Source organism: Eutrigla gurnardus, assembly GCF_963514095.1.
Source record: "Eutrigla gurnardus genome assembly, chromosome: 3".
Classification (NCBI taxonomy): Eukaryota; Metazoa; Chordata; class Actinopteri; order Perciformes; family Triglidae; genus Eutrigla; species Eutrigla gurnardus.
Genome location: NC_139917.1, coordinates 13,997,277 through 14,021,083, shown reverse-complemented (window position 1 = coordinate 14,021,083; position 23,807 = coordinate 13,997,277). Strand labels below are relative to the sequence as shown.

At 42.9% G+C, this 23,807-nt stretch overlaps 1 protein-coding gene across 2 annotated transcripts; it reads right to left on the bottom strand.

Annotated features, from left to right (window-relative positions):
* Window positions 1-126: 126 nt before the first annotated feature.
* Window positions 127-22,461, bottom strand: pik3r5 (phosphoinositide-3-kinase, regulatory subunit 5). Of its 2 annotated transcripts, none has more exons than XM_084006630.1 (18): window positions 22,170-22,461; window positions 13,880-13,995; window positions 10,549-10,664; window positions 10,365-10,433; window positions 8,981-9,119; window positions 7,867-7,936; window positions 7,102-7,276; window positions 6,476-6,644; window positions 6,308-6,376; window positions 5,332-6,200; window positions 5,102-5,227; window positions 4,801-4,932; window positions 4,530-4,623; window positions 3,881-3,957; window positions 3,412-3,505; window positions 2,728-2,810; window positions 2,152-2,264; window positions 127-1,722 (listed from the first exon to the last, which is right to left on the bottom strand). In XM_084006630.1, exons 2-18 carry the CDS (start codon window positions 13,977-13,979, stop codon window positions 1,572-1,574), a joined length of 2,646 nt encoding a protein of 881 aa, XP_083862756.1. In that variant the 5' UTR covers window positions 13,980-13,995; window positions 22,170-22,461; the 3' UTR covers window positions 127-1,571. The 2 variants fall into 2 exon arrangements, with proteins under 2 accessions (XP_083862756.1, XP_083862755.1); XM_084006629.1 differs by having other exon boundaries at window positions 2,152-2,267; window positions 22,170-22,459.
* Window positions 22,462-23,807: the final 1,346 nt, after the last annotated feature.

The following is a 23,807-nucleotide window of genomic DNA, read 5'->3' as shown; positions in this document are numbered from 1 at the left end:
ATGGCGCGTCACTGCGCTTTTGGTAACCAATCAGAGCACGTATTCATGTGCACCGGTTTATAACAGGTGTTTCGAAGCGCAGACAGGGACAGACAGGCAGACCGACAGACAGACGGACAGGATATGTGGACCTGAGCGAGTGTATTCAGTTATATTCCGCCACTGTACACACAGTTGGTTATATACACAGGCACTTCTACAAATAAAGGCACATGTCAAGATGAAATTGAATCTTGAAGACATATTTTAACGAAAACTGAATTTCAGATGTATCCATTGCGAAGACAATACACACAATTATAAATATACATTTCCTCAGAGAAGGCTTGTAGGGCATTTATCTGATCATAACAGTACCTAATTTATTAATGATCAAGTGCTCCAATTCCATATAAGATATATACATATGAATGTGTGTGCGTGTGTGTGTGTGTGTGTGTGTGTGTGTGTGTGTGTGTGTGTGTGTGTGTGTGTGTGTGTGTGTGTGTGTGTGTCATAGTTTACAGTATGCAAAGTGCAATAAATCAGTTTTCTTTTTTTTATAGCACCACAATATCAAATGTATATTTTCCATCTGTGTCCGTAATTAAATAAAGGTAAGCACTTTGCAAAAACTAAGATATGTTCAGTACATAAATTCCATTACAGTTATTACAAAGTGAAACTTTACTAATGGCAATGGTTGTGAAAGTAAGTAAGTACTTCAACTGAAGTCAGTTGGAATGTTAACAGAGACCCCTGCTGGCCACATTTGGAACTTCAGTTAAAAATGACATGTAAATGTTATCACTTAATTCCCATATACTGTATATAACAATTTATCAAGTTACAGCATGCAATGTCATATTTTACAAACATAATATTTACACATTGTATAAGTCCATAGTGTCCATTCTCAGATATATTCACATAGTCCCACAATAATGGAGGCATTACACAGCACATGGTGATCAGGTGTAAAAGTTCACACTAGTCCTCCATGTCAATGTCGGTTGATCCAGAGAAACGTTCTCAAACTTTGACTCGAGAATGCTGCCCACAGTTTTACATCCCATCCCTGGGGAGGACCCTGGCTTATTGCAACATCTCGTCTGAGAGCCTGTGCTGTAGATTCGCCCTGTTTGACCAAATTACATTCTAACGTTACTGCGGGTATGTATGATTACTTCTCTGTCAGCAAGAAGAAGGAACCGATACTTGTGGAATGAAACCTCAACAGCTTCCTTAACAACAGTGAATGATTGCTTTGTACAGAGGAAGCTGGACTGTGCATCGTTAGAACTATTGTATGTCCTTTGTTTCGCAAGTTCCTTGGTATGTTCTATAATTAATGATCACCAATGATTAAGGAACTGCCAGGTCAGCCTTTCTGCACACGTTTTCATCATGTTGCCGTTTGAGTCATGTGGACTTGACTACAGGAGCTTCATGACACCAGGCATGAATGGAGAAAAAAAAAAAAAAAAACCTGTGCCTTGTAAATGTTCCTTCTGTGGTCAGTGTCATTGTTATTCAGAGCATAAATAAGTGGACAGAATCTTTCCTTTCAAACAATCCAGTGGTGAGCAGTTTCAGGGAATAGCCCCACTGAAAGTGACTATGGGCAGGCAGAGGAGGGAGCAGAAGGTGGGGTTCAGAGGCTGGATCTGGGCTGAGGTCGGGGCTTTTCTTAGCCTCCAGTCGGTGGAGCTGTCAGGTTTATAACAGACTGATATGTCACATCTGGATGGTACAGAGGGAGACACGTAGGTTAGATACATTACAACAATTGTGAGGAGTGGATGTGTTTTTCTAGTCAAATATGTTATCTGGGAGGAAACTGGGTTCTGGCTGCAGAAGATGACATGAGAAATAATTAATAAATGCTGTCTTTGGGGCGAGGACTAATCTATCTAGAACTCCTGAAAGATGGGGTTTTTATGTTAAAGATGTTAACAGATTAGGGGTGCTGGTCTAGAGGATCACCACACCACAGAACCATTTGATTAAATAGTTCTTTTTTCCAGACTCTGTGCGTGTCTACATTTATTCCTGTGTGTTTGCACATGCGTGTGAGGACAAATGTACGTTTTAAAGAATCGAGTTTTGACTTTCCTCATTTTGTGTGCGTGTGTGTGTGTGTGTGTGTGTGTGTGTTATATGTGTCCGCACCTGATGACACACTGCAGTATCTTTTTCTCATCCTGGTCCAGACACACAGCGAAGGTTGTGTTTCCAGCACCACTGACCTGCACCTTGTCCACCTTCACGTCCGTCATGCTCAGCTGCTGCAAAAGCAAAGAGAACACGGCAAACCTAAACGCATTGCACCTCACAAATTACCAATTTGGAGAAGAAGACCAACAAACAAAAAAATACTATAGGGATGGAATTTTCCTCCAAAACAGTGCTAATATATTTGCATATATGAAGTCCATTGATACAGCAGGTTTTTGTCCCCAAGTTGTTAAAAGAGGCTTGAGCTAGTAATGTTGAGCAAGTAATATTATTACAAAAACAGATATGAGTGCTGCCTGTATTGTGGCTTTTTGTTCCATCAAGCAGTCAGATTGAAAAAAAAAAGGTTCTCTCAGCAGACGTGAGACGAGAGGCTCTAGATGGGTACTGAGGTGCTCAGTCTTCAAATAGAGAATGTCATGCGACAGTGTTTGTGAAATAGGCGGCTGACACGGCGCCTTTTGCTGAACCGCAAACCACCGCGCCGGGCTGATGTCACGTCTGTCTCACCTGGTTGTAGCCCTTCTTGCTTTTACAGTTCTGTCTCTTCAGGACCTCGGTCATCGTGAGCTGCAGGCACTCCATCTTTGAGTCTAGCAGGGATCGTTTCAATTCAATTATGAGCACATCTGACAGAAGTTGCTTCAGAATCACCAAATTCAGGTATCAAAAGTAACACAAAATATACAGCGCCTGTTGAAATATTGACTTGCTAATGAAACATTTTCTGTGTCCACTAAGCATGAATTATTATGTTATGTTGATTCTAATGTTCAGTCTCACACTGGTTCCCCTGACAAAAAAACCCAATGGGCTTTCTATTGGATTTAAGATTACTGCAGAAAATATGATCTGTGGCAAACACAACTTTACAATACTAAAACGGTAAGTTCGGCAAGATCATTTTCACAAATGAACCACTTTTATGATTACGCTTTGTAGCCTCATTTAGCCACTTGTTAGCAACCGCCTTTTTTAAGATATTTACTGATGTTTTTTATATTTTATTCATAGAACAAAACATTAAAAAGCTTAACCTTATGTTACCCACAAACTAATTTCAGAAAATTAACCAAAAACACGTAAAAAATAAAATAAAATAATAACTGACTTTGAGAGAAGGAACCGGAATTGCAAAAATAGCTGGGTGTTAGGACAGAGCAGCATGTGGCAGTAGCAGTAGCAGTAGCATACCTAGTTCCTCAGGGTTCTTGCACGCTTTGGTTAAGTTGACTGACGTACAGACTTTGGTTTCTCTTTTCCACTGGCTCCTCCCACTAATCACCACCTGAATGGGAGGAGAATAAAATACAATCATTGTGAAAATAGTGGGGAATGAGAAACGCCTGCTGCCTTTTCAGTTGTGAACAATATTCCAAACTTAGGAAATGCATCTAACGAAAGATAAGGGATGGACGATGAATCACATCACACAGTCTCTGATGCGTCATACGGGACCACAGGGCACGTGTTCATGACTGTTTAGCAGACTTTGTGTTTCGGTGCAAAAAGTTTGGATGTGTCATTTCCCGTGGTTGGAGAAGTGACCATAACCGGGGAAAAAACAGTTGAATTGGGGCAAACAGGGAAAACACGTCTATCTGCTGGTATTTAAAGTGCCGTTTCAACACATTCATTTTGATAGGGAATGAAATAATTTTACCTTGTTGTACACCAACTCCAACATTAGAGGCACTGCTTCTCGGTCGCCGTCAATCCCGAACCGTTTACTGGCAGCACCTACACACACACACACACACACACACACACACACACACACACACACACACACACACACACACACACACACACACACACACACACACACACACACACACACACACACACACACACACACACACACACACACACACATTACTAAACATTCAGACTTCTCACTAATTGAAGCGTAATTAACACTGGAATTGTTGCACCGTGACAGAAGTTTTACAGAAAGCATTCAATGTCGAAGATATTACATTTGAAATGACAAAAAACAAGATAATTTTGTATGAAGATAACTAACCAGATGAGGCATAAAGAACTTTTTCTGAATATTAACTTCCCAAAAGGAAATTAAAAGATCAGACGCACATGTGGCGGCTGCAAGTGAAACTAGAAAAGTAGAAGTGGACTGAATCATGAAATAGGAATAACAGATGTCCCGCTACCGTAAATGTGGTCCAGACTCGACCCCTATAAAAGCCGATGAAGCATTTCGGTGCTTGGAAACTGTTGGGAGGATTTGATTCATCGTGGTCCCGGTTGCTAGGGTACGTGCATGTGCTTGGTTCGTGTGTCACAGCACTCACCCATGGCCTTTATGGCTCGTGTTCCTGCGGTGTGACCCAGCTCCAGGGAGTGGACGAACACCTCGGTCCTCCGCTTACCACAGGCCAACGTCAGCTGCAACACCAAAGGCCTCAATCAATCACTGAATCAGAGCTGTGTTGTTAATAATAAGACCAAGAGGGCATCGGGGTCCTGTTTCTGCCTGGGTCTGGATACCAGGGTTTGTTTTTTTTAAAAAGGTGCATATAGTGTATTAGTGCTGTGTGTGTGTGTTTTGAAAGCATATCAGACCTCAGCCTGATAGAGCTGGATCAGAGCCGGCCGGGCAGCGTAGCGGCAGTAGTACAGGATCAAGTCGGCCAGGATGGGCAGACGCTGCTCGTATGAACTGTCATACGACTCTGACTCCGTCTTTGAGGTTTGCTGCAAAGCAACGCAAAACAATTGCAGAAGTCAATACAACGATAAAGCGGGATGATGTATGTCGTGGTGGTTCCAGGCTGTACGGATGAGTGATGCGCTACGTGATGGTTAGTTCTACAAAAGTGCAAAAGTTCTTGTTAAAAGTGCAAAAGTTAGATTCCAGTTGTACCTGGCAGACGACGTTGGCAGGCAAGTTAAGCAGGCTAAGGGTGTTTCTTTCGTACCAAGGGTCCAACATACCGAGGAGGTGGGCTATGTCGTTAGTGCTGCCCCCGGCGCCCGCGAGGTGAAGATCCTGCTCAGGTGAAAGCAACAGTTACAACAGAGGAATGATCCGTCTCTCTTCATGTTTCACCGTACGACTCAGCTGATGTTTGGTTTGAGTACTCTGCTACTCACGTTAGGCGGCGGCGCTCCTTTTGGAGTTCCACTTTGAGGAGGCCTCAAACTCCCCGGCCCCGCTGCAGAGTCCCTCTTCACGGGTATGAAGTAGAACTGAAGCTTGAAGGCTCTGCTGAGGCGTGGACACGCGCTCTCCTTCCTCCTCAGACTGTTGTAGGCTCGGGCCACCTTCCCCGCCACGTGATCGGCCCCGAACACCACCACCCTCAGCGTGGTGCTCTGGTTGTCCTCGTCGCTGCTGAGGATGGGCCTCCGCCGGAAGCAGACGTGTCTGAGGGTTTGACTTTGGGGCTGGAGGAAGGGCTCGGGGCAACGCAGCTTGACTTGCTGCGGCAGAGAGTTGGAGCGCTTCTCTCGCACCACTAAAAGGTCTTTGGATTCTGCGTTTCCTAAGCTCTTGGCGCGGTACAGCGACCGAGGGCTCTTGGGCTTGACGAAGAGCCGGTAAAAGTGCTGGCTGAGCCGAGCTTTGTTCGTCGACTTTGGCAGAGATTTTTCAGGGGCGGGGGAGGAGCATATGTAGTCGTCGGAATCTTCGAAGTCACTGTCACCGCCGGAAGTGACGGAGTAGAGGGACGGAGCATAGGACTCGGAGGCTACGGACAAGGTGGAGAACATGGAGTCTTTGGAGGCGGTGGACAGGGAGGAGGTGGTGGAGAAGGTGGAGGCACGATGGTTGGGGCTGCAGCCATTAGTGAGAGAGAGAGACATCATAGGCAATTCTCCCTCCTCTTCTTTGTCTTCGTCCTCCTCCCCTTCTTCTGTCACCTCCTCGTCCTCATCCTCATCTTCATCATCATCGTCATCATCACCACCAACGTCTGCCTGGTCATCAGGCTCATGATCCAAAAGAGTGTTCAGAACATCTGCAGGAGACCGAATAGACAAATATCAATCACATTCGGCATTAAAAACACAAAAAGAAAGATATTCCTGTGTATGATTCAATAAAGTGTCGGGCAGAATACTTTACCGAAGTTATCTTTTTCCCAGTGAAACATGTAACACTTGGCTGTTGGCAAGGGTAGAGTTTGTAGCGTTACTGAAAGGGACGACAGGAAACAAAAAGAGACAGCCTATCAGAGCAATGTCCACTGGAAATATGAAATATTATGATGTTGATTGAAATGTGCCCTCTCACCATCGCACTTCCTGCCATTGGATGCTGGGATTCTCATGCTCTCCCTCAGTTGCTCGAGTCCCTGCATCACATGACTGCGGCCCTTCAGAGGGTCACTCATGGCGGCGGCCGTCTCTAAGACATCGCTTACCACGGAGAAGATCACCCCCAACTCATCCACACTTTTTGCCTGCACAGAGTAGTCAGGACATGGTATAGTAACGGTGACACGTTCCTGTATCGCTATCCTGCCTAAATGTGCAGAATTTCTTCCGTCGTCTTTTATTAAACATTTATATCTGCAGTACAACTTTCAGCCACACGAGGGAGCCTGGCTGTTTGACGTGTTCTGATAAGTGTAGCCCGCTTATAACATGCAATATGAAAGGCTGGCATACAGGATATTAAAAAATCTGTCTGTTAACTCCACTCCAATGCATACATTTTGTAAGACATGTGTTTTCAATAACTTGTGTACAAAAGTAAGTAATGATTTATCTCTTGGGCAGTAATTACGGTCGGGAGAGTTATCTCTCAATCAATGACATAATGTTACCCCGTACCACAAAGGACACTTTAAACACACATCCGGCATGTTTGGGAACTATGGATGGACTCTGGTCGGAGGTCCAGCTCTGAGCTCTTACCTGCAGGGCTCTGTGGATGCTGTGTAGAGGGTATTTGGTGCCCAGGGTGGACTGGAAGGCGTGTTTGATCAGGGTGATGTAGGTCTCTTCCTGCGAGTGCTGAACACGACACAGCTGCTCAGCCACGGAGAGAAAGTCTGCGGGCACCTCACAGGGGTTCATCAGCAGCACGGTCCTGCAGGCGGAACACGGGTGACATCACTGGTCATGTTGTAACATGTACGCACATTCACATGGTGATGCAAACAGGCTGCCGTGCTGATGGGTTATTTTGCGTGGTGGTTGATGGAGAAGTGGATGAAACGGGACTTCCCAGGTCAGGAAGTGCCACCCACCTAATTATAATTCAGTCATGATACTTGTGGGCACTGAGTAGTATAACAGAAAGTGTTTCTGAATAGAATGACCCTTTAAGGTGTGAGATTAGATATTGTGACTCACTGACATAAAAAACAAACAAGCCCCAATTTAACGAGAAAGCAGAAGGTGCAAAGATAACTGGAACTCTGAACTGGACTGAAAATAAATTGTTTGACGCATTCTGTTTAACGGGAAGTGCACCAAAGTAGGTCCCTCTAAATATAAATGTCCAGATATCCGAATATCACCAGCCCTTCTTAAGCATGGAAGCCCTTAGTCCCAGATGACCTAAGAGAAACTGAAGAGCTTTACATTCTACTGTAAATCCTAAATTGTAAATGCAAAATATAGATACAGTAAAGCATACAAACAGTATATGTATCAGTTTCTAATGTGTAAACGTACATGGTCTTGGAGCTCTGGCTGGAGATGTTGAGGAACTGTTCTTCTTTCACAAGTCTCTGAAAGGAAATTCCTGTGAGGAAAAATAAAAAAATAATGAATATGAATGGAAAAATAAGCTATTCCATCAGTTGAGGGTTTCTAAATCACCTAGACAAGAACATGGCAGGGTTCTAGTGGAAGCCATGTGAAACTTTCATTATTAGCTTATGAATGATTGCGTTTTAGCCACAGTGACCTTTGACCACCAAATTTGAATCAGTTCAGCCTTAAGTGCAACTGGATGTTTGTGCCAAATTTAAAGAAATTGGCTCAAGGCGTTCCTGAGAAACATTGACCTTTGGCCTTTGGCTACCAAAATTTAATCAGCTCATTCTTGAGTGATAGTTTGTGCCGAATGTGAAATAATTCCCCCCAGGGCTTTCCTGAGACGAGTTGATATTGTTGTGTCACTGTGGTGTCTGCTTTGGTGATGTTCATTGTTGATTTCATAAATGAGTTCTATGTGGCAGATTATTTCATGTATGTGGCTTAATATTGCTTGTTGCATCCATAGCTCTTTTTGGCTACACTGAAGAAAATGGTGAGTTAATTTACTCGGAGTAGATTTTTATCCACCTGCCTTTTATGTGACTACAACATTCTAGTAATGTTACACTAACGCCTCACTGATTGCAATAGATGCAGCACAAATATTAAGCCAAAGGCACCAAAGCACTCCATAGAGTGTCTTCAGTGTGAGTGACCTTGACAACAAAACACGGGGATGTTAAATGGCCATTCCACGCTCATTCATTCAGTTCATTCAAATGTATTCATTCAGTCTATTGCCGTGCGTTTAGCACTTCCTTTAACACTTCCTGTAAATGTCAGCGTAGGTGTTCACACGCAGCTTCTGCTTTTTTTTTTTTTGTTTGTTTTGTAAATGCTGAAGCTTCATCTGCTTTCACACGGCACTCAGTTCGACCTGAAGTCTTATCATCCACCCGGCATGGCTGCTGCTGCTCGTGGTGTTTACATTAGTCATCTTGAATGCACTTCCTAGACTGGTCACTAGGGGGAGAGCGATTACCAGGGTTAGGAGACATAGAAACAACATGAAGCCATCTGTATTTACCCGGGGCCCTGATCTCCAGCTGCAGCATGGAGAGGAGGCGTCTACACACACTGCAGTACGGCTCGGGCCACGTGAGGAAGCAGCGAAACACCTCCACAGCCTCTTCTAGCAGCTCCGTGTCTGGAGGGCAGTGTGGCGTCTGCAACCGAGGCACACAGCAGGGATTTTAGTGGGGATTCCTCAACAAGCATGAGTGTGGACCAATCACTCCGGGGAGGGTTTCCCCCACAGCAACTGATAACTAAAAACTAATATTATGTTATATAATTATAATGATTATAATTATATTTTGGATGAGATATGTAATACAACCGGTGATGTATTACAGTTTTGTATGTTAATGGGAGGCAAAACACTTTTTTTTCATGTGCTTATCAAGTTTGAGATTTTGGCTTATTTTGTTTCCATCTTTTAGATGAGTGGAAAGAAAACATCCTAGCTGCACATTTAGATGAAACATAAACACAACATTCCAGATCAACTTGGAGGGTTTGTTTATGTATCATTCATAACCTGATTTATAAAACATTTGTTTCTTAAAAACATGGTAAAAATAGATTGTTTTCTGGCTGTTGACGGTATATCCTGATTCGTGGAGTAATTGAGAGTGATACACAATATCCTCTGTAAACACATTTCACTGTAATATGTCAACAAACATGGTTTTGAACCTGGCTTTACCCAATGTTCAGGTTTCTGTTCTGAAAATGTGGGGAAATTAGCACATATTTGATAAGATGGTGCCTCTTTTGCATGTTTTAAACAAAAATATTCTCTTAACGTGTAATCAACTGGTGAACTTTCATAGTCATATCTATTATACATTTTGTTATAAATATTCTTAAGAGGTGCATCATAACTTCCACTGACGATCGTAACACCAACATTTCCTAATATGATAGTTTTCTCCTTCTCATCCAATATTACATCACAGCTCAACTTCTATATTGCATCATCAACTACAAACACGCCACATACCTTATGAGGTAATCAACACAGTTTAGTGTAATGATGTCATGTTACAGGGTTGCCAGCTCTCTCCTGGCGTGACACTCACATTTCGTTGGTGTGCGTGACAGCGTGAGATTGATGGTGACAGCGTGAGTGTCACGCCAGGAGTGTGAGAGTTGGCAACCCTACATGTTATCTCATTCGCCACTGTTTTATAAAATACTACAGACTTTATGATGATAAACAAAAAAAACAAACGTACATTTGTCACATCATTATGAAACCTCAAAGCGGCAACATTATCAGTTGCTACCCAGCTCAAACTGAACTCTGGGGGTTCTTGGCTCCTATTGAAAAGAATGTTTAAGAACCGAATAAGTCTTGTCTTCTACTTTCTTACACGTTTTAATCAAATCTGGATGAAGGTTTGTACCTGGAGCAACGTGGAGGAGAACATGATGGCGAGGGGAGCCACCAGCTCGTACCGACACTTCTCCTGAACCTGAACTCGGACAGAAAGAGAGCAGAGATTAGGGCAGAATTTACAGCAAACTGTTTTTCACAGCAGTGACGGCATTCCTACACAACATGTCGTCTTTGACCTTTTGACCTCTCACCTCTTTGGTCTTCCTGATGATCTGTTGTAAGAGGATGAGGAAGTTCTCAGGGTCCCTCTTCACCAGCTCCTCCAGGCTCCAGCGGTTCATTGACTGACCCGCCGAGCACATCAGCACTGAAAGAGGCACAAATGCACAGACATGTTGAAAATAGTAGGAGATATAAAAGTCACATTTTTCCTTAACCACTACAGTTTTGCTCCAAACCCAAAAGACGGTCACGTATTTTACTGTAACATCTCAAGCACACATCTTTCACAAGGGCCCTCGGAGAGCACATCTGCCAAAATCAATCTGCTCCAGAACATACAGGGTTCTCCCACGGCCCACGCTACACCCTTCCACCAAGTTTACTGTAAATCGGTCCAGTAGTTTTCCCTTAATCCTGCTGACAGAGGTAATAAAGCTCACATACTCATTATGATAGATCATCAGTGGGTTGAAGAAAATATTCATAAATTTCACAATTAATTATGAGTTTAGCCAGGCAGCTATTAAAGGGACAGTTCACCCACAAATCAAAAATATAATATTCCTCTTACCTGTCGTGCCGTCTATCAATCTAGGTTTCCTTTGGTGTTAGTTGTCTCATCTTTTCTGCCTGCTCTCCAATATAATGGGACTATATGGCCTTCCTCTTGTAGTGCAGCCTAATATCTCCAAAACGCTCTTGGGTAAGAGGAAGAATATGTATTTTTGATTTTAGGGTGAACTGTCCCTTTAAACTGTATGTTGTCAGGGTTTCACTAAGGATATTCAATAAACAGTGGCACCGGTAGTAGCAGCATAGCCAGTCAACAGACACACAGTGATGTGTGTGTGTTATATATGTTATTTCCCATTTCTGCTAAATGTGGCTTGTGCATTCTGACCGCAGCAGAACTAAAAGGTCAGCAATGTATTGTTAGTTGTGCATTATGATAATACAAGTAAACCCCATGTTTGTGCATGCAAGCAAAAAGGCATATGTTGAGGTATAAATGTCACTGTGATTTAAATCTCCCTGTCAAGAAAGATTTGGTCAAGAAGGCACGCCGAAACCTCGCTCTGCCTTGAATGAACAATTTCTTGTGCTTCCAGTTTCATTAAGCAAATCAAATCAAAAAGCAACATTTCTAGGAAATTCAGAGACTGTGTTGGTATTGGTTTCTGAGGATATAATGAATGCATATATGAGTTTAAGTCAAATCTAAAAACTTCAGATTCACTTATCATAACAGGCCAGGTTAGGTATAAAGTGTGGATACATTTATTTATTTTTTACAAAAACTGGAAACTTGCATTTCGCCGTGATAGCTTTGGGATGTAAAGGAAGGAGATGTGTTGAGTGCTTGCTTTCTATTACAGTGTGAAATGGAAACTTGAGGTAGAACGGGAAAGAGCATACAGTTTCTCACCACCGCACCAATCTTACGTCGATCACACCCACAAAAAACAACCAAGTGTGATCGCTGACTCCTCACAAACACCCTGCTTTCTGTTTGATCCCTCGGCTTCAACGACTCCGGTTGTATCTCTGAGCTCAGGTTCAGAGGAAGTAACACATCAGTACTTGTTCAGGATATAGAGAAAGGTTTTCCAAGAAACTTGTCGGTTGCTGTATTTCGTATAACATCTAACGCCTCTAAAGGTCACAGGTGCCGTTGCATCATCAATGTTGACTAGAGAGCTCCATTGGTTTAAAAAAAAAAAATCACAGCATCACTGGGGATATCAGGGTATTAACCTAGAAGATGTTTGTGTCACTTTAGCACTGATTAACATGCGTGAGGCTGATTAAATCTTCTGCCCTGTTTTTACTCAGGCCCCATGATGCCTCACTCACACACTGCGGTCTGTCCCACCACTTCCTCTCAGCTGTCTATTCACACAACTTCCTCCAGAACCCAATAACACCTTCCCCTCGATGATCTGACAGCAGCAGTGTCACCAACAACAACACCCGTGCACTCGGACGCCCCGCGCCGCCGTTGCGTCGAGAAAGCGGGAACGAACATCGAGCGCATGTTGGTGTCGGCACTGCAAACGCCACATATCACATTCGAATGTGTACTTGATGCAGAGGTTTGCAGGTTTGAACCCTGACACAATATCCAGCAGCCCTTTGAGCAAGACTGCTCGACTGACCCCTCGCTGCTACTGTTTGAGCTACCCACATGGTCACTAACCGCACTCCCTGAAGAAATATTATCTAATCTTTGGAAGAATACAGATTTCACAGAGAAGCAGACAGAGCTAATATATGCATTTGAAGAATCTAAACAGGATGTCAAACTGATTTAGCAGCGAAAACAGGTTATAAAAAATGAAAAGTGGAGCCAGATAGCTCAGTTGGTAGACTGAAGTCCTCACTGCAATTAAAGACAGAATCTAAAGGCTTCAGAGTTTAAAAGTGAACCACCACACCTGACGATCGAGACAGAAGGCAATGAAATTAAGGAACAACTCCGTTCCCGTAAAGCCGGGTAGATCATTGACAAGCAAAAGGAACATGTGTATACCTTCGGTAGCGTAGCATAGACGTACTAATGCTACTTAATGATACGCTAACATCCTCTGCTAATGTTAGTGTCACAGGTGTTTACATAGAAACATAATGCTCTCCAAGTAATAAGCATCTCTATGACACAAAGTTTAACCAGCCCAAAATCCACAAAACCAGCCTGAAAGTTCAGAACATGTGAAAAGATTGCGTGAGTCTCGGGAGAAGAGCTGGATAGTTGTCGGACCCTGGTCGGAGCCGGCTGGGTCAGTGGCTCTAGATTAGCATGTCAGCCAAAAAACAATATAAAAAGAAGATACATTTGATCTAATAACTAACAGCTCAGTTCAATAACTATTCCGGTGAGTCAGCATGCACATTACTGCTAGGAAAAAAGTTTGATTTTAATCAAAGGCAGGGTGGGTAGCATTTAGGGGAATTTATTGGCAGAAATGGAATAAAATATTTAGAAGCATGTTTTCTTTAGTGTATAATCTTCATTAGAATGAGGTTTATATCTACATACAGCGTGGGTCCTCTTCATGGGCCAGCAGCCCAGAGCAGAAAAAGAGAACACTGGCTCTAGATAGGGCCATTCACATTCATGCGTCGCCCACCTTAGTTCTCCTACATTCATGACACATGAACGAGCCCAGCTTCTCATTTCTAAGCTGTAAGGTTCCAGCTGAAAAGATTCATCATCATTTCCACAGAAATTCCCTCATCTTCATTGAAGCAGTGCAGAAATGTATGTAGTCGTTGCTCCACTATGCATCCCTGCTTCATGTTAAACATTTTTACCAAACCTCAGCTGCGGTCCGCGTCGCTACATGGGCCCCGGGGTCTTACCGTTCCAGTGGTGTGCTGCTGTGGGGCTTCGTCTCAGCCCGTCCAGACACCTGTCCAGAGCGTGCTGGATCCGGTCCTCTGTGCACGAGGTGTGTTGCATCTTCAGCGCTCAGGTTCTGTGGAGAGACGGACGGACAGAGCCGATAATCAGTATCAAAATATGATACGTTCCCGTTCCCATGTGTTCTGTGGAATGGTATCTTCAAATTCTCCCTTGAATGTATTGGTAATGTCCACATAAACACAGATATGTCCCTCTCTTTTCATGAACAGTATATGTGATATCGCGTCTGTTTTGCATGAAGGCAGATAACACACTAAGTATGGAAAGTAGTTGAAGGTGTGTGTGCGTGTGGTCATGCTTGTTTTTTTCACCGTTGTTCACGTGCGGCTATGTGTGAGTTTCTATTTGATTGTGTTGGTGTTTTTTATTGCTGTGTGGTTGGGTTTATGCTTTTATATGCTACGGTTTCCTTATATGCATGTTGTTTATGCTACCTATCATCTCACGTTTCTGCTATTGTTTTGTCTTTAAATGTAAAGCAATTCAATGTAATGAAATGTATAAATAAAATTGCCATAACTAAAAAGAGAGGGAAAACAGACAAGGTGGTAATACAGTTTGGCTTTTATGGAAGGCTAAAAGAGAAAAGCGCCCCCCACTGGTTTCACACTTAAAATCCATACCAGAGTTGTGAAACTCCAATGAACATTTCATATTTCCAGTGTGAACACAACATGGAACGTCCATCACGTCTCAACAGGTTGTACTTCACTTTTATAACTTTCAGTTTATCAGTGAGGTCTGGCTTGTTGCTCATGCAGCATCCGAGGACAAAACCAGGTGTGGCAAGTTGTTTCAGTTCTGTTCTGAGCACATCTCATCAGAAGCAACATGCAAAACAAGATACCAGGGGCGTCCCGTCGGTGGCCCGACAGGATGGATGACAGGTTTATCTCGCAGGGTTGATAAACAACATCCATCCTGGCAGGTGTTTAATGACAGAGTTTGAAAGCTCAACTCCAACCGAATAAAAACCAAGTGTTAAACCCACACCACTACCCAAACCAAGGTAAATGTCTCGCTAAAAACATATGCTCAAAATGTATGTGACCACTTCCTCACTGGCAAATGCACCCTTGCAAAGTCTTGGAGTTCCCCTCAAAATTGCACAGGACTGTTTTGCGGGGAATGGCTAGCACCCCCTAAAGGTCAGACAAAATGAACAAAATGACAAGGTACACCTTGCATTGAAATGTGTTTTGGGTGATCGGATAGTGCTTGTCAGCCTCATCAGTACCAGCTTATATACTCTGGTTCCTGCGAACACTCTTCACTGGATTGTTCCATCCACTCAGTGGTACAGTGCTCCAGACCAAACGTCTCACCTGCTCACTCACCTGTCTCGACAGGCTCAGCCACTTACCTTCAGCCCACATCTTACCTGGAATCCCCGTCCTTCACAGAACCCCTGGACTCCTCCAAACCCCCAGCAATCCCCGTGCATCGTAAAAATAAATCATTTCCTGTTTTGTTCAAAACTGAATTTGTCTTTGTCTGCATTCCCAGGAGACATATTAATACCAGGTGTAAATGTCCTCAGGTTGACTCATATCTATACAGTGTGGAAGACACATCTCAATGCAGCAGCGTGTTAGATCTTTGCATTATGTTGCAACTTGATATATTCTTAAAGCTTCTCTTGCTTCATATTAGAGTTTTGGCATGGAAATATAGTATATTTATGTTGTGTGCAAATACTGGGAAACGTCCAAATTTGAGAAGCAGAACAACGTTACTTCCCTAAAGAAGATTTTTTAAAGTTCTGGTGTTTTAGAGTTTGGTCAGCTTAGCAGTTATTGTTTGTTTTTTTGTTTGTGACATAAAAAGTGAATCATCTCGACTGTACTGATCAGAGCTAAATGTACACACATTACTCATGAGCTTGTTTCAGTGACGAAAAATAAGCTTTATTGAAGTGAGCCTGAAATGAGTATTGACATCAAAAGCTGTTTTTGTCTGATTACATCTCAAACTTTCCCCAGAGAGCGACAAATTCCCCATTTCACATGAAAGCTACAAATAAAGGAAAGCTGTTAATGAATGACTCACTTTCTCGTGCAATAACCTTACCACACACACACACACACACACACACACACACACACACACACACACACACACACACACACACACACACACACACACACACACACACACACACACACACACACACACACACACACACACACACACACTGTACACAAGCAGGGGCGGAAAAACCTCAGGTACCATAAAAGATTAATTTCCTATCAAAGTAACTGAACGATTTTGAAAAAAAACGAAACAGTTCTGAAGAAGCACAAGATGCAGATTCATAAATGTAATGGAACATGTATGGGTGTTGTCCTTTAGGCGTGTATCTATTCTAGCAAACCTAACTGTCAGATCAAAGAGGGCCTTGAAGATTCAACAGGTTCCTGCTTATCAGGTTAACTGTCACACCGTTCTAATGAGCACAACCAGTGATTTATATGAGTTCAGTGAAAAAATACAAGTCTAAAGTGAACAAAGTAAACAGAGGATTACACAGTGAGAAGAAGAAAATCACTTCAACAGTGATTTAAATGTTTCTATGTAGTACTAATATGAATGACTGGTATAACCAAATATTACAAGAATTAGCACATTTCATTTTAAATAATTCAATACTCAGCTCTAATACAGTGCATAGCTGAAATGCCTAATCAAAACAAGTGTGTAACATATTTAAACGTGGTATGTGTAAACATGTAAATAAGTAAAGAAATGGCCAAATAGTAATAAAATAATTTAAGATTAGGATGCAAATGTAAATGTAAGATCTGAATCTGTGACTCTAATTTTAAAATGTAACAAATAAAATGGGAAGAAATGGTAAAACATTGGTTTCTCTAGCAGGTCAGAAATACTTTCACAAAATATAGTATTTAAAATTAGTTTTTCTTTAGAAATTCATCACAGCTCATATAATTTTGGGGGTTTAAAGTGGCAGTAAGATTTTTGAGATTCGTCGCTTCTAGCGGCCTCTTTGGCGGTAGATGGAACTGCAGGTGAGCCTCTGGAACTTCATCTCCCTCACCCAACAGTGTTGACTGTCTCTCATCTGTGTGATGCCTTCAAATGCACTCTGAAAGGAGCTCAGTCGTTTTCCCTCGTTGGCGGTCGCTTTGCTTCTTGATTGCTTGTGCTTCTTCACTTTGATTCGTTTTTTGGTTCTTTTTCATGGGACTGGAAGTTGAATGGTCTTCTTTCTCTGGCTGTTGATCCTCCATTGTGAGTCAGCAGTAATGAAATGTACCTGGCTGCATCAGTCAAACACTTTAGACTAGAGGGAGCCTGACTTAGCAGTTGGAAGTTACCGATTTACGATTACAAAGAAACGCATCGCTTCTCAGACCAACCGCTGCTGACTGACGTGAAAAGCCTCACTAATTTTGAATTTTGCGCAGAATTTCGCCACAAACACAGAGATCCTATTTCTAAGTACAAGCACTTTCATTGGGTCATATGATCGTATCGATCGTAACTTAAAAGACAATTAACTAGATTAAAATGTTACAGACTGCCACTTTAAAGCAACATTTTGACATTTTGTCCCATCTCATTGCTCATCCTTTTTTAGGATTTTATGCTAAGCTTCTCACAATGTCCAACTCAAAAGTACAACATAACAACTGAACACAAGCAACACAATCGCACCTATTGAAAATGTTACGTGTTACATAAACCATTGTTCGTATTCACACGTGCATGCCCATACACACATTATACAGTAGCCTACACACACACACACACACACACACACACACACACACACACACACACACACACACACACACACACACACACACACACACACACACACACACACACACACACACACACACACTGCATAAACATCCGACCCTCATCATTAAGACCGGCGGACGGGTACGGCAGGATGCTCACGCGAACCCAAGTTCAGGAGGGCAGAGGAATGAAGCTCAATTATCCCCCACCACCACTTCACTCCTTTCCCTACAGTTACCATTCGAAAACAATACCCCCAGAGGTAAACACTTGGCCCGCCCTCCCCAGAGGGGTATTGTGTCTAAGAGGAGTCCCGAATGGCACCGAGCAGGGCTGCAGAGCCCAGTGTGTTGGACACCCGAACGCTGAGGACTCCGGTCATTGTCAGCGTTGGACAGACCTGGAGGAGAGCCCGGTCGGAGCGGAAGGAACTAATAAGTCAGAGCTGTGATGATTCCTGCATCCAGGATGGGGTTCAATGGAGACGTGTAAAGGTAATAAAAGAGCTGAAGACCTCATATGTGGTGGCACGGTGCAGTGAAAGTGTTTATCAACTAGTAATATTTCTGCTGATGTCAGTTATCGCGTTGGTGTAGTTTGACAGTAGTAGACTTTGAAGAATGGCCCTGGAATGATTTTATTCTTACAGGAACACAATGTGTCACATTGACATCATTTAAAGGTTGAGAAAGTGATTTGGAAAAAACACAGATTTTGACCTTGAAGACCGAACCAAAAAAGTCCAAAAAAGTTCCAACCTCTGTTCAAAGCCAGAACGCCAAACGAGTACTTGAGATCGACAGAATGCGTACAATCAGGATGTAAGAATTGACAGACAGGTAGGCCATCCAATTATTTTCTCCGGCCCAACTTTTTTGATTGGACAGGGTTTTTAAAGTCCTGCCACGGCCACACATTTAATTTGTTTCATATCAGAGCTTTTAATGTATTCCTTGCTATCGTTATGTTATGAGGATTACAAGTAATACAGATAGCTACTCAACCTTTAAAGTCACCAATTGATCAATTCAACAAAATTAATTAATTTCCCCATGCAAATCTACAATACTAAGCATTGAAAAACAGCTAACAATGACTTCACAAGCTTCCTTATATCCTCAGACTGCGAGGTCAACATGGCAGGGAGTGATGCTAATATACAACGGTTGGGAGTTTACCAGAAAACGTCCATCCCAACTCCAGAGTGCCATCACTGTTGTTTACGCCGATTTGTTAGTGGTGTTGCAAATGCATGAGTCTGTGGTGTTTCATAAGAGGATGTATGCAGCACATCCCTAAGAGTCAACAAGGTCACTTCCACTTTTTCATGGGTTGCAACTTGCAACAGTCAGACAATAACAAGCAGCACTTGTGCAGTGGAAGAAGGACTAGATTGACCCTGGATTAACCAATCCCCTCTCTACGTTTTCTCCTCGTTATCAGATCCTATCAGCCATCTCCATTGCAGTCAGTCAGTGCACCTCCACCTGTGATCATTATTTCTCTTGCCTATGCTCCTTCCATCTCCTCACGGGCTGCTTCCCATCTCTTCCGCTGATCCCATTACCAACTGCTTCCTAACAGGAAGATAGCTTCCCTGCTCGGCTGAGGAAGCAGGTGCCTCCCTATTGTTGTGGTGTGATCAGACTCTCAGATATACTCCCACAGACCAGGGAGGAGAGCTTGTGTATATATGTATGTGTGGATATGTGTGTGCCTGTCATTTTTCACCCAACCCTCCCTGATTGTTAGAGTCTGATATTCACATCCAGTCTTCCTCTGCAGCCCCCCCCCCCCTCCACTGACCTACTGGATGTGAACCGACCTCTTATGGCTTTAGGAAACAACAGTGGCCCCACTCCAAAGCTCTCCTGTAACGAAGTGCTTCCCTTTAGTTCAAACAGCCGCCACCGGTGAGAACTAACCGGTGTGTCACATTAAAACACATCAGCAGAAACCTTCGTGTTTCCCATCGTATCGCGTGATCTTCATCAGCTGCAGTTTGCCCAGCTGTCATGGAATTGTACATGTGAATGTTTCCGGGTTTTCAAGGACTTCTTTTTCATTCATGCTGTTCCCAAGGTCAGGGATACACTTTGACAGTCTGCATTAAGGTAGTTTTAGAAAATATCTATTATATATGATGTGACTTGGAGGTGAATCTTTTCCCTTCTGGCTGGATGTATTCCATTAGAACTGTAAAGCCATGACTCCACCGTTCTATGAGGACAGAGTAGAAGTGGGAGGAAGGGGGGGGGGGTATGAAATGTAACAAAGGTCACAAATCTGGAATTGAACGCGGAATTGAAGCGCTGTGACCACTGGGCTGCCAGGGTGCTCCGTCGAGGTTATTCTGTCACTTACAGAACAGAAAGCCACTCTGTTTAACATCTGGTCTTCACTTCCTCAATAAATCCTGATAACCATATGATGAAGCTACCTTTAATGCAAATATCAGGCACTGCAATATCAGGTTATGACACTCAACTCCAAACAACAGGCGGTGACTCGTCTGCTCAACAACACTGGGGGTTATTGTCATTCGACAAATGATCGGGATGCAGATATCCAGGATTTCCAGTAGAAAATCAAATCCTGCTACATTTGTTTTTATGATTGTGGGTAAAAACACTTTGTGTGCTTTAAAGCTCTCTGAATATTTCTTTTTTGCAACAACATGTGCATGTGAAGATGCACATGTTCACACCCCCATCCCCACCACACACACACACACACACACACACACACACACACACACACACACACACACACACACACACACACACACACACACACACACACACACACACACACACACACGGGGGTGTTGACTAAAAAGTGTGTCGTAAAGTTGAAAATATAGATTTTACTGATACCACAGCCATAAAGAGACAAACAGGAAGCAACGTTGTGAATAACACACACCGTTGTACTGGGAGACTGTAATCAACCTCTAGATGCGAAATAAAAAAATAAAAAAACAATCATCAAAACATCCTTCACTCTTCACATGTGATATCTGGGGTAAACAATGCAGCCTCTCAATATCTGTTCCCTCCAATCAACATTATTAATCTGGGTTCCTTTGTCTTTTCTTATTTCGAGCGTGACACATGACCTGCGACAGCAGTTGTCATTTCTCAACAGGAGGAGATGATTGTATCCAAACCGGTTGTGAAATTTAACAATTTCTAAGAAAAACAGAAGATCCACTCCTTTGGTTGCACAGGAAGAGTCTGTGGTCATCATCTGACAGGCAGGAGGCGAGCAATGAGGGCCGCTTTACATTTGGGGAAAAATGATGCTGAAATGTAATATTATTCACAGACCGCCACTGAGAGAGAATGCAGGTCATATTTACCTGATGGCTATTATGATAAATCAAAGTTTACCCGATGTTGTGTGATCAAATCCCCCCTCCAGAGCACAGCTGCATGTTTAAACTGTAAGGAATCATCCAAAAAAAAGGACTTGAGGCTCGACTTGCTGCAATTTATCGAGACTTGACAGAGAAACAGCTGGAATATTAATGATTTAACTTATAGAACAGACCTGGTCTCAGTTTATTAAGACAAAAACCCTTTCATGCAACACAGCTTTGAAAAGAAAATGTTCGGGTGGTTGATTTCTGTAGTCAAAAAGGATATTGAGTTGAGGCGTTGGCTCAGCATGGTTTCTGTGGGGTGGAGTCCTAAAAGATCACTGACTCGGTCATATCAACTTGAACTCTCTAGAGACAGGAGTCTTTCTGTGCATCCCTGGTTGTCCCTACCCATTCAAATAATAAATATTATTCTATATATAATATAGAATATAGTACACCCTTTATAGTATTTGCCCTTTTGTGAAGGTGAATCATACCTTCATAGAAATATGCAAACCAATAACTTCACCTGCTCTGTCAAAACCAACTACAGCCGTCAAAGGGGGGACGACACAGATATAATGGATACCGGCTTGAAGGATGTTCCCATTCAAACAGACACAGACATTAGAAGTGAGATAATGTCCAGGCGCCTAACACGTGCCGCTGCGTTTCTTCTTCCTCAGCGTTTATTAAAAGCATGAATCATAGGGCATCTGAGAAAGCAGAAGTTCCCAAAGTGTTTGGAGGGGGGCAGTGAGCTCACACAGTAGGGACTGTCACCACGACGACAGCCCTGCATTTCCCATCAACTGTGGGCTGGTTTTGCCCATCAGCTGCTCTGACAGAGAACAAGACAGCCAAAGGCGTTCACATTGCACAGAAATGACTTCTGGACATTATTTAACACATTTGCATGAGTCAAAACAAGATGACATGGAAAGTTTAGAGACACGAGTCCCCAATATGTCAATACATCCCACCATTACTGGATAGATGGATGCAGCTAAATACAGTCACAAATCATCAGTCTCCCTGTTGTAAAGCATCAGGTGCCCTTCAAAATAAAACATGTTCGGTCTCTGTTGTCTTACCTGTAGTTTAATGTCCAGCGTCCATCCGTCGAAATAGTCCAAGGCGAAGTGTCTCCAGCGCGCGGCTCCACTCCCATTCATCCGACACACACATCGCGGTCTGACAGGCGAACCCGCATCCTGGCCACGGCGGAGCAGCGGAACGAGAGCGATGTCTGCCGCTGTTGTCTGGGTTCGGAGCGCTGCGCTGCGTTCAAAGACTTCTTCTGCGCCTCACACACACTGCGCCACACAAACAGGAAGCGTACGAGTGAGGTGCATGTGAGCACAATGCTGGCGCGTATAGGTGGGAAGTGCAATTGTGTGCGCGCGCTCCTGCGTGAGTGTTTGCGAGAGGCTGCATGTGGAGTATGAAGGGATGTTGGCCCCGAAAAGGAAGTCATGTGTTAGACGTGGGGTTGTGTGTGTGTGTGTGTGTGTGTGTGCGTGCGTGTGTGTGTGTGTGTGTGTGTGTGTGTGTGTGTGTGTGTGTGTGTGTGTGTGTGTGTGCGTGTGTGTGTGTGCGTGCGTGTGTGTGTGTGTGTGTGTGTGTGTGTGTGTGTGTGTGTGTGTGTTTCATTCTATTTTCACACAAAAGTGTCTTTGTTTGGGTGTTGTGGCTTTGTCCATTATTCTCTTAAGCTGGGCAGGTACTTATTGTGTTTAGTTGTCTGAACACAATAAACAGAAGCAATAATCAAATCAATGATGCAGATGAACAAATATCATAAGTCATCTAGCAAATTGTATTCACTTAAAATAAAGCTTTCAAGTCCTAAAAGACTGTAATGACCCTAATTGACCCTTCACTCAGTCCCGCCTTCCAAGTGAGACAGGCCAATCACAGCATAGCATTGAGCACTTCTGATCAGGGACCAAACGATATGGCTTTGCTCCATATCCAAATACACAATGCACATGGTTTTATGTTTTTGTAGCGCTGACAGGGGGGGGCAAGATTAGTGAAGCTTCAATTACACTCATAAATTAACACTCAGCTTATTAGGTACACTTTGTTGTATTGGACGACCTTTTACCTTCAACAATGTGCTGGAGAAATTCTTCAGGGATTTTGGTCTGTATTGACATGATGAAGAATTGTGGGCTGCACATCCATGATGCGAACGTCCCGTTCCTCCACCTCCCAAAGGTGCTTCATTAGTGTCTCTGGAGGCCATTATCAGTACAATGAACTTTAAAATTTTTGTTTTTACACATTACCACAAACACGTTTCTTTGCTGTACAAAGGTCTCGTGAGCTCTACGATGACTTCTCGTTGTAGGATTTTCATCGTGTTCTTGTTGAAATGTGTGTTTGAAAAGCATATAAAAAAGAGCTGTTTGCCTGGAAGTGGTTTGTTTTTTAAATTCTACTTCACTGCTACTCAATTTCCTTATGGAGGCGTCAATCTATGCTTTACAGATAAGGAAAGTCATTTCAGTTCACCACATTTGACTGAATGCATATTGTGTTTTGTATCATAGTAACTGTTGTTGTGTGTGGTTTTGGGGTGTATATTTTTTTTTCTCTGAATATATATATATATATATATATATATATATATATATAAATATAGTCTATTCCCTCAGAGTTTATATATATATTCCTTCCGCTGTCGCTCTGTGAGGCAAACACTGACCTTACTTCCAGCTCCTGCT